The 11,643-nt window shown below is 42.7% G+C and overlaps 1 protein-coding gene across 1 annotated transcript; it reads left to right on the top strand.

The window, feature by feature from the left end:
• Positions 1-509: 509 nt before the first annotated feature.
• Positions 510-9,927, top strand: LOC139605788 (progesterone receptor-like). The gene is made up of 9 exons (XM_071457570.1): positions 510-1,766; positions 3,065-3,201; positions 3,426-3,542; positions 3,950-4,093; positions 4,231-4,440; positions 4,913-5,057; positions 6,124-6,254; positions 6,410-6,561; positions 8,724-9,927. Exons 1-9 carry the CDS (start codon positions 943-945, stop codon positions 8,886-8,888), a joined length of 2,025 nt encoding a protein of 674 aa, XP_071313671.1. The 5' UTR covers positions 510-942; the 3' UTR covers positions 8,889-9,927.
• The last annotated feature ends 1,716 nt before the right edge of the window (positions 9,928-11,643 follow it).

Here is an 11,643-nt window from a genome sequence, read left to right as displayed (position 1 = left end):
TCTCACAAAGGAAATAGTATACCATAAATTGATAGAAATTTGATTGATCTTGATTTGATTATGTTTCTCTAGTTGTCTACACCATTTGTACTGTGTAGACTTCCCTACACCCTTCTCTTGTTGCTGACTGCTCATCCATCAAATGCTAACCAAAAATAAACTGATGAGATGGCAGAGTGACTATCAGACGCTCCGATAAACCAAGCCTGTTATAGATACAGGCTGTTTCTGATACATTGTGCTGTCTTTCAAAACGAACAAAGGGATCATTAATAGGCCACAATAAAAAATAAATAGGCTATGTAGCGAACAGACGGGGCAGTTTTCATTGAGACTGTAACTGGGAAGCAATGCAGCAGCCTGTCACACAGTATTATGGTGATATATTGTGAATGTACTGTTTAATCCGAGGGGCCCCTTCTCGCGAGATTGGGGTTTACTTTTTTTTTTTTTTTTTTTTTTTTTTTTTTTGCATTCAAATAACTGGTGGCGCGGTGCTGAAATTCCTAGTGAGATAATAAGTTACATTCACGGTCATTGTTCAGTAGGTGAGCCGCTCTTCCTGCCGGAATACAAAGTCTCCCTGCGCGGTTTCTAATAGTTGCCCGTGGAGCTCAGTCGCATGTAAATAGTCCGAGGCTCCGGTGTGCGAAACGGTTACTTTGTAAAAAAAAAAAAAAAAAGTTCAGCAGCGCCTCACTCGCCGAACAGATCGACGGGACGTCCCTACCCAGCAGCAACCTACGTCGCTGACTGATCTGAGTTTCCTCTCCGCTGAGACACATGAGCGGAGTCTCATCGGGAGGCGTTTTCTCGCATGGAAAGTGTTGTTTTACTTGTTCCCCGTGAAACCAGCGCATTGCTTTGACTCCTGCGACGCGAGCCGAAGGCAACATTTCACTCAAGCTCGTCCGATACAGAAGAAACGTCAAACTCTAAATAATGAATGAGCGTGATCGTTTGGACACCGCGGATAACCATTCGTGCCCCACTACCGCTGAGCTCAGCAAGGCAGTGTCAGTGTCCTTGGGCTTGGATTCGGTGTCTTCTCCGCTCAACAACATGAACCTTTGCTTCAGCGACGCGTTTGCTGACTGCGACCCCTCTGGAGTGAACAGTTCCCGGGGAGTGCAGGCGTTAGGAGCGGCTGGAAATATGAACCCAGAGGGCAGTAGGCTTCTCCTGAGTGACAATAGCGTCAGGGAGAACGACTTTGGAGAAGTGTGCCATAGCTTACAGCAGGTGAGCTGCATGGATCTGCTCAGATCCGGCGAGGTGGACAGCGCGCAAACCATGACGCGCGCCCCGCTGATATCCACATATGTCTGCAAGGAATCAAACTTGTTTATCAACCCGTTGGTAGAGCTGCCCGCGTCCTCTCGGGGGGATGAGCTCTCACCTTTGAAACAATACTCTGCTTACTCTGCCAATCCAAACTTATACAGAGACACCCAGGATGTGTGGCGCGCAAACGAGAGCGCATACAGCGGTCGATCCGTGCCAGAGAAAAGCGGATCCGACGGGCATAATATGTTGTGTAAATATTGTAATTGTGGGCAAATCCCTCTTGGATCCAGGCAGGAATGCACCTGTGTCTGGTACAGCAAGGGTGAACAGGGTGGTAAAGGTGGCATACGAGCCGCGATGGCACAAGAGTATGGCCAAGTGGAAAGGTACCAAAGTGCAGTTGCTCAAGGACAGGCCACTTTTTCCACTATCAAGACCGAACCTTCCGTCTGGCTGGATTGCGCAGATCGCAGTTTCAGGTAAATAACAGATTCCAACAGTGATTTGTTCTGCTTTTCACTGGCACCAGGTAGTGGTGTACTTGTGTACAAATCCCGGTGGGTCGCCGGATCGGTCAGCCGGTGTACCGTCAAAAGAAAGTATGAAGTTTTTTCCGCCCTGTCTGTTTTTTTTTGTTTGTTTGTTTGTTTGTTTGTTTTTACCGTTGTTGTGCCGTAAAACAAACAAACAAAAAAAAAACCCACCCCTGTCCTTTTTAAACCTAACCCTAACCCTAACCCTGACCCTGACCCCACCGGCCCTCTGTGTGGGAGCCTGCCGTGTGCGTGTTGTGGGTTCACCGACAGTCTCATCTTTCTTGAATCAGAAACAAAGGGATAAATGAAGCGTGAACTGCGTGCCTGGTGACCACAATTCAATCCGCCAAGCTTGAAAGTTGGTTCCAATGAGTGTCACATTGTTGGATTGTCTTTTTCTTCTAAAGCCTCAAGTTATGAACATTATTTAACGTTATCAAATTCATTTATATGCTTTACAGCTGTGTCTCACTGGAGTTTTGTTCTTCATATTTCTGTAAATGCAGAGCATCACCACAGCACAATTAAATCTGTGGTACAGTAAACATGATTATTATGTAATACGAGTCATGTACTGTTATTTGCCATGACTTGCATAGACACATTGTGGAAACATGCTCTGTGCAGGTGCAGATATATCAGCATAAATCATTTGTGCTCTAACAGCCCCATGTGCTCTTCTTGGCCTTGGCCAAGTGTTTCAGCATGCAGTAAGACTGAATCAAAGGTCATCCTATCCCTAACTTTCCAGAACTGTCCTTATTTGTGCTGTGACTGCCGAAGCAAAACACAAGTTAATATATCAGTGTCACCATAAACAAGAGATATAGCACCTGTTGCTGATCCTGGGCTTAGAGCGGGAGAAAATGCTCTCTGTCCACGTATTAAATCCTAATAAAGGCTAACTCTGGAATTCTTTAAACATAGGTGAACTTGTATTTAAACTGACTTCGTTTGTCATGTAAGCAGTCATGAGATAGGGAAATCTTCTGATGTAATTGGATTTGGGGAATTACTGCCCTGTGATAACAGGCCGGCCAGCCTAGTGACCTAAATCTGGTGTTAATACATCTATTTGACTCTCTGTCCTAGTTTTTATAGATATATTGTGGCTGCAAGGGATAAAACTGCTTTTAAAATGCTTCACTGGTGACTGTGCCCGCTTTTGAATCCTTTAAAAACAATCCTTTTTTTTTAATGTGTTTGTTCTTGTGTGTGTGTGTGTGTGTGTGTGTGTCCAGGCATGAGGGTTTATTTCCAGGTGTGTACCTCTCAGAAAGGAGAGTGTGTCAGGTGTGCGGTGATGATGCCTCAGGTTGTCACTATGGAGCAGTCACCTGTGGCAGCTGCAAAGTATTCTTCAAGAGGGCTGCTGCAGGTGGGTGTGACACACAAACACACGCGAGTGCACACTCACAATTAGATGTACGCTGATTTCATTTCTTACACCCACGCACTCTGCTCTTGCAGGCAGGGCAGAGTGACCTGACATTACGAGGGCAAATGATTTGTCATCAGTAAACACCCACATATCGTTGTTATGAGGCCTAGGCATTGTTGAGTTCACTCTCCTCATCCCCCAGGACTTTTGTGTGCCTCTAGGTAAGCAGAACCACCTATGTGCCAGTCGGAACGATTGCACCATTGACAAACTGAGGCGGAAAAACTGTGCCTCGTGTCGTTTAAAGAGGTGCTTCATGTCCGGAATGAGCCTTAAAGGTGAGGAATCAAAGGTGAGAACAGAATGAGAGACAGAATAATGAAAGTATGAGGGATGTGTACTTGTAAAATGGGGTCAGGATGGTCAGATACCTTACATGCATTGGATCAGAACTTACTAATCAAATGTTCTAGCTTAAATACAGTGTAACAAATGCATTGCAGCAAAGGCCAGAAAGAGCTTTTCTTTTGCCAAGCAGCCAAGGATCAAAACCATTTCCACATGGTTACAATAAGCAACAGTCATTTAAGTATACCCCCTTGTAGTAAGTGTAGTATTTTCTTGACTTTTCCACCATTTATCTATTGTGTAATAATGAGACTAAACAACATGAAATTGACGCTTCTTATCTCCTTTTTGCCCTTTGTGTCTTCTACTCGTCTGTATTGTCTGTGGTGGATTCTAGGTCGTAGGCTGAAGGGAGCCGGACAGACGAGAAACGGAGAGGAGGAGCAGCCCCCAGTCGCCTGGGGGCCAGGAGAAAGAGGAGAGAGGGCAGGAAAGAAGGACGTAATGTTGGAGTCTGGAAGTGCAGCTGCCAGGGCTCAAGGTGGTGAAGATTAGTGTCACACAAGCTCAAGTTCCATGCTTACTCAATATTGAGCACAATTTTGCCATAAAAGGTTCGCTGTTATTTTCTTTTTGTGCTATTCTTCATTCTTCTTCATTCTGTCTCTCTGTCTTTAGCCACGTCCCAGGCGCTGGCTCTAGGCATACCCCCAACCCTGCGTTCCTGCCTATCCCTCCTCAGCGTCTTGCAGGCCATCGAGCCAGCCGTGGTGAATGCCGGACATGACCCTGCGCAGCCAGACAGCCCTGCGTCCTTGCTCACCAGCCTCAATGAGCTTGGGGAAAGACAGCTGGTAACCGTGGTGCGTTGGGCCAAGGTTATACCAGGTAAGGAGTTTGGGCCAAGGTTACATACTGCCAACTAGTCCATGCTACATGTGGCTGTTGTGTCAAGGATGTGAGCATTAAAGTACCGCCATAGTTGTTTCAGGTTCAGTATAATACCAGACAAAGTCATTTAGACAAGCTATTAAGCTTGTCTAAATGAAAAGTATCTAATATCATCAAGATCTTGTTCACCAGATAAGAGGTCTTGCCAGAATTTTGTGCCAATATAACTGCCAATGTTGCAGCAGCCAAGCTTATGCAAAGCAAAGCAGTCTGTTCAAATGTTAACCACTAGAGGGGGATATGTTCATATTTAAGCCAGGAGTTGCAGGCTGGAAATGGCAAGCAATGTACCCATAACCTCTGTAGTGAACTTCTCGCTTATAAAATTCGCCTGTGTATTTTCATTTTATCCTGTTTTGTGCTTTAATGTGAGTAGACGTTTGATTAAAAAAAGGAGTGCTGTCAACAGGTTTCCGTGACCTGCATGTGGATGATCAGATGTCAGTGATTCAGTTGTCATGGATGGGGGTGATGGTGTTCGCTTTGGGCTGGAGGTCCTACACACTTACTAACAGCTCCATGCTCTACTTTGCTCCAGACCTGGTCTTCAACGAGTAAGTTCTGCAAAACATTCACTCCACAAAGTACACTTATGTAAAGACCTAACACTGAATAAGTTAATAAAAGTTTTGTCAGACCCACCAAGATTTCTTTATCAAGCAAAGACAGTTTGTCTGGACCGAAACAGCTGTAATAATCATTGTGACACTGGTTTTGTTGTAATATCATGAGATTTCACCTGTCATCACGATTGGAAAGAAAGGCCCAGTGGGATACGAGCTTCAGAGAGAGGAAGACTGAGGAATCACACAATGAATGTCGCTTCTTTAGGCGAGACAGTAAACAAGTCTGTTCTGTTCTTACCATTTCCTTTCTATCTGAGGCATGTGGCCGCAGAGGGATCACCTCAGATGATTTATTCCGTTTCATCTTTACCTAACCAATCATCACTCCAGCATTGAGTTGTTCCTTTTGTTTTCTTTTACTTTGACAAGTTTGAATTCGCGCTGCAACTTTCCTCCAGCCTCTAATGTTTCTGACATTTCTGCTTCTGTCTTTTGTCTTTTCTTTGTACTTTTAATAACTTATCACAAAGTTCGTGAAACAAATCGCTGTCATACTGTGTATGTAAGTAACAATCCCATAGCCTCTTATCAGTAAATTGTCCTCGGGTGTTGAGGGAGGGCGTTGCTCAGAAAGCTCGACCCTGCCGCTGGCCCTCGTCACAGCTTTCATTCAGCTTATATTTTGTGCAACATTAGCAAAACACTCATTCTGTCCGCATTAGCCCTCTGTCACTCCATTGTGCTACTTCTGACCTGCATGGTAATGGATACGCCTGCCCTTGCTGCTGACCCTCATTTTTCTCTGTCTCTCTGTCATTCTCTTTTTCCATTATCCACCTCACTCATTTTTTTCTCACCTCTGCTGCTTTTTCCTCTTTTTCATCCACTCTTGTTTCTGTCACCATTAATTGTCTTTCTCCTTTCGATATTTCTCTCTGTCTGACCCCCTCTTGGCTTCTCACCTCACCTTTTGTCATACCTTGTGCTCCTTCTCCTCCTCTCATGCTGCTTTTCTTTTCCCTTGTTGTCGTTTTTCTCCATACCGTCCTCACAGCCAGCGGATGCAGGTGTCCAGTATGTATGACCACTGTGTGAGGATGAAGCTGCTCTCCCAAAGGTTCTGCATGCTGAAGGTCACCCAAGAGGAGTTCCTCTGCATGAAGGCCCTGGTCCTCTTCAGCATCAGTGAGTCAGCTTAAGACCATGCCTCAAATATTAGCTTGAATGTCAACCCACCAAGTGAAATAAGTCTATAATAGAGTGCAGCCGTACTCCAGAGAACTGATGGGATGGATAAAGTCTGTGAGAGTTATTGTTGTGTTCTGACTTTGTGGTCACAGTGCCAGTGGAGGGCCTCAAGAGCCAACGTTGTTTTGATGAACTGCGGACCTCCTACATCAAGGAGCTGGACCGTTTGGCCAGCCAGAGCGGAGAGACCACCCGTACACAGAGACTGTTTCAGCTCACACAGCTGCTGGACTACCTCCAGTCGGTAATACACACAACTCCATTTCACATCTGACTCTGAACCAGTGTAGAAATGCCATTTTAGTTAGTGTCACAGAAGCACTTGAGCGAAGTGAAGATCAAAGTACACAAACATTGCACTTACAACTGCAACTGTGTTTATTTATTATTCAATTATTAGGCAACACTTTGTGAATAATCTCTTGGCTGGATCACTTCAGCTAGGGCTACCAGTAATTACATTTCAAATTTGATCAGTAGTCTATGTGTAATCTGTTACAGACACACCTGTACAAACTGTAACATCATTCACACAAAAGAAATTTGTGCACAGATCTCCAGCCACCGGCCCAAGTTAAGAACATACCAAAGGCTCATGTGGCTCCTGTTTTAGCTTCTCTGTGCTTGCTGCTTATTGGGAAGGAAAATGATAGAGTCACCCCCTGGTGGTAGCATTGCTGCATCAAAACTAACTGGAATACTCCATAAGGAGCTGTTATAAAAACACACGTTGCAGACACATGCAAAGCAGCAGAAAATCTACTGCAGCTGATATCATCCAGTAGTAGCAGACTGCAGCTCCAGTCCAACCTGCTACAGTATCTGCAAAAAAAAGGAAACAAAAAACAAAAAATAAATAAATAAATAAGAGAAGCAGAAGTTCACATCTGCAGATGTAAACACTTACAGACAAAGAAAATAATAGCTTCTGCAGTTCTGGCACTTGTTCCAGCTGCAGGCAATGGGTGCTACACCTGCTACTGAACATTGCTACTGTTTGTGTGTATGTCTGTGTTTTAGGAATTATATTTAACATTTAAATCCAGAAAATCTGAGTTTTGCGACCCGTATTCAAACTGCTCAGAGTTAGTATGTGTTCGCTGTCCTGACAAGATTTTAGTTGTACCAAAAAATCCAGGGCATATTCAAGCAATACACAATCATTATTATGCTCTGTCATTTAATGTTTGAACTATGAAATTGTGTGTTGCTGAAATAATTTACACATTACACACAATTTCTTTCGCACAACAGTCAGCTCTGGATGGTTTACTACTTACTAGAAACACTCACAGCACCTAACATTTCCTGTTTTATGGCCACAAGGTGAACTGTATTTCTGTATGATTAATATCCACTGGAGGATAGTTTATATCATTATATATTATAAATTGTTTTATTTGTAAGAAGAGGTAAGAAGACTTGTAAATATTTCAAAATCTCTAAAAACAACTACAGGTATAAAAAGAAAAAACACCCTCAGAAACTGTAATAAAACAACCTGGAGTTTCAATAACTGGAAGCTCACAGTATATTTTAAACACCTATCTGACTACACTCAGCAGTGTCAGGTATGGCTTTATATGAGTACTAAATTAAAGGCTTACAGTCCATGTTTTCTGTCCTCCATCCACTTATTTTACCTAAACTCCTGCTTTGGGCACGTATGTAGACAAGATAAATAAAGTCAGTAAAATAATAAATAGAAAGCATGCTTTGAGACCTTTTTTTTTATTTGATAACATATAAAATGTCTAAATATAATAGAGATTTCTAATATTTATGATGGTTTGCAAAGGCTGCAGAAGTTTATTATAAACATCTAAACATTTGTGAATATATGGATTTAAAATCTATTGTTTTTGTTTGATTAAAGTGGGTGTAAAGATGTAAAGATACTCGGTAGATGTGCTGCCACTAGAGGGTGTAGATGCTTTCTTCCTTAATACCTTTGTAAATTTTAATACTAATTGGTGCAAACATGTTGTTGTCAAAGGAAAAACTCCTGACATCACCGGTTGGAGCCACAGAGAGCTGAACTGCAGTAGTTTCAGCCTTGTGTCTTTCACTGTAGATTTACTCTTAAAGGCTCAGCTTTGTCTCTATCCCACTCACATCTCAGATCTTCTAATGCCTTATGAGCTGGAGGGCAGCCAGGGATTGTCTGGCAGGGCCGTTTAGGCAGAAGACCAGAGTTGATCAAGACTTTGCAGTTCAGACAGTGCCTGCAGAGCTTAGAGTGTCACAATGAGTATCATCTTTTTAAACCACTTCTTAACGGCAGTGTCAAAAGACAGGCTTCAGTGCCATTTGTTATTTCCTGCAGGCTTTGTTCTTTGTACACATTTAAGTGCATCGTCTCTGTTGCGTGATTTTTTTCTCTGTCTACCTCTCTCTGTCTCTCAGATTGTGAGGAAGTTACACCAGTTCACCTATGATCTGTTCATCCAAGCTCAGTCCATGCAGACACGTGTCAACTTCCCAGAGATGATCTCGGAGATTGTGAGCGTTCATGTGCCCAAGATCCTCTCCGGCATGGTCAAGCCCATCCTTTTCCACAATACAGCCTAGAGGGAGGAGTCTCCATGATTGTCCTATTGGTCACTTGAGCTCTGGCACCCAGTCCTTCATCCATTTCTGGTAAAGATGAAGTGTCTGGAGAGGGTTTATGATTTTATGAGGTGAAAGGTGTATAAGCTGCTCTTTACCTGCAGTGTGAGAGCAAGGGAAACAGGGAGTGGATATTAACAGAAGGGAATACAGCACATTCTTCCAGCCTAATGTAATCTACTTACATCTACTCTGTTCTTCTTACTGCCTGTTCTCTGTATCACGCACACCAAATGTCTCTGGAGCTGATTAAAACACTTTTTAGCATGCATTCCTCCGCACAAGCCCGGCATGTAGACTTCCTCAACTCTTCCTTCAGACTGTGACAACAGGCAATATTTCATTTTTGAGAGGTGTGACAGTAGCAAGAAAAACATTTTTGCAGAGTTCACATCACCGTAGCTTGTCTGTGTGCGCAGTAGCTTGACATTTGGACTAGATTTTTTTTTTTTTTTTTCCCACAATGAATGTTGTTGTGTGCACCTGGAATGAACAAAGTCGTTGATTGACAGTTAATAAATGGTTGTGGCATGCATGCTAAGAAGCAAAGCTGTCTCGCCTCAAGGCAGACAGAAACATTTCTGAAAGCTGGTCTCATCCATAGAAATTATAGTCTTCTAATAGTTTTAGGTGTTGACAAAATAAATACATTACAGCTGCGTTAATGCCAATTTTAATTGTTTATTTATGAGTATTTTGATTTCAGAAGGTCACACTGAAAAGGATGATGAAAATAATTGGAAAAAACACATAAAATACTCCAATAAGTCATCTAATAACACCATGGGTGACCTTTTTTTTAAGTTGCTTTTTTTCCAGAGTGGGCATTTCATACTGTTGTAACTTTTCTACAGTTTCTTAAAGTGTTCCTGTTGTGTATCATCATGTATTCATTGTAGCTTTTGACTGTTTTGCTAAGCGTTAAACGTCCAGCCAAGACTGTGCTCATTTGTAGCGACATTTACAGCTTAATGTGTAATAAAACTGAAGCATGAGTGTGTATCTGTGGGCTGATAATGAGCCGCTGTCACATCATAGCTCAAATCTGGTTGGGTGCATGCCGGAGGTAATACAGTAATCTTCCTGTTTCTCCTCTGTCTGATAGATTCATTTCAGTCTGTGATGCAGCCAAGTGAACAGACAGGCTTTAGAAAACATCACAAGTGTTTCCTACTGCTGCATTATCTCAGTCTCCACCCAGCCAGGTAGTAGATCACAGCAGGAAGTTGGAGCATATCTCTGAGTCAAATGAGGAGGCCTGGCCTGATTTATTTCATGTATTTATCCTTTTAGACGCAGCGTTCGCTTGCTGATCTGAAATCGCTGCCTGGGGTTTTAGTGCCATCCAGTGGCAGCTGTTGAAGCTACGCCCTTTAAATGAAGCTCAGCAGCAGTACATCTGTTGGATCCATTGACATTTGCTTCGTAATGTAATTGGACACGGATTCACTCAGTGTTTGAGCGAGGTTACCATTAAATAGTCAGAGTCACGAGAGGGGCGCTCATAGCATTAAAGGGTAACAGAAGACACAGAATGCATTTGAATAAAAATCACAGTTCAGGACTAAATTGTGAAAAAGTAGGAGGTAGAAGCTTCGCCTTATTAGAACATGAATTGTTCTTTTTCAATCTTATTTTATTAAAAAAAAAAAATGCAGATATGAGGGAAATAAATTGTCTACGTACAATTGTCTGTAGGCTCAGAGAGAAAATGACATATCTGTAAGTGCTGGTGTATTTTAGTCACATGGTGCATTTAAAAAGCCAAACTGTAAAAAGCAGTCTGTCTGGGTAACCTCCACTGCCATTTTAACTCCCATTTCCTGAACAAACCTCTTTCAACAAGTATTTGTCCCTCTCATAAATGAATTGGAGCTGAACGAAGCTGGGATTGAAAGACATGCTGAAATATCACTTATTTCTAAATATATTCCCTGCTACAAATGCCCCTGTGGCTTTCCTTAAAAGGAATGGCGTCTTGCAGGTTTGCAATGATCAAAAATGTATGTGTTGATGTCGACATTTGAACTTAGTTTAGATTCCATTTGATTTCTGTGTTTCTCCTTGTCTGCTCTGCATCAATATTACATGCCTACTCTAGCAGAAGAGAGATTTTTCCTATTGGGTAATGGCAACCGCAGAAAGCACAAACACACTGTCCCTCAAACAACAAGAGTTAAAACTGTTTCCTCATGTGTAAATGAAGGAAAGATTAGCAGGAGGAAAGAGTCTGACTTGGACAGTTCACTTTAAATGTGACACAAAAGGAAACAATGCAGAGGTGAAAAGAGGAGTGGAGATACTTAAAACTTGACACTGCAGTAACCGAACACCCACAATACCAGGATCACGAGGAAATGTGGTTGGCACAGGGTACGGCTCTTCTTGCAGGACCTAACATAAAACTTAAGCAATAATGTCTTTAACACCAGGTTGCCACGACTCACGGCTACAGTGACCGGAAAACAATTAGATTGTGGAGGTGGTAAGATGACACCTCTGAATGGGTTGTTTCGGTGGCCTATCTAATGGAGGGCGATTCCCACTCAAGCACCAGTCCATTAACAACCAATTAACTTCCTATTAATATTTTACCAGACAGGGCCTCTCATCCTGACGTGTTTTAAGGAGCTTTTCCCAGGAGTGTTTGAACATGAGCAGCTTTTAGCGCAGCATAAAGAGGCCTGTGTAATGGGCTAGAGGAGGAGGAGTGGCA

The sequence above is a fragment of the Trachinotus anak genome, unplaced genomic scaffold (assembly GCF_046630095.1).
Source record: "Trachinotus anak isolate AG129_WGS33_773 ecotype Australia unplaced genomic scaffold, CSIRO_AGI_Tana_v1 ptg000021l, whole genome shotgun sequence".
NCBI classification, from domain to species: domain Eukaryota; kingdom Metazoa; phylum Chordata; class Actinopteri; order Carangiformes; family Carangidae; genus Trachinotus; species Trachinotus anak.
The sequence above is the reverse complement of the archived record's forward strand: the minus strand, read 5'-3'. Positions and strand labels throughout refer to the sequence as shown.

What these genes read in the sequence shown, in the direction of transcription:
- LOC139605788 (XM_071457570.1), top strand. Translation starts at nt 943, where the DNA reads ATGAATGAGCGTGATCGTTTGGACACCGCGGATAACCATTCGTGCCCC. An exon ending in GTCCGGAATGAGCCTTAAAG is followed by an intron (nt 3,543 to 3,949) that starts GTGAGGAATCAA and finishes GGTGGATTCTAG; the next exon opens with GTCGTAGGCTGAAGGGAGCC. An exon ending in TGCAGCTGCCAGGGCTCAAG is followed by an intron (nt 4,094 to 4,230) that starts GTGGTGAAGATT and finishes CTCTGTCTTTAG; the next exon opens with CCACGTCCCAGGCGCTGGCT.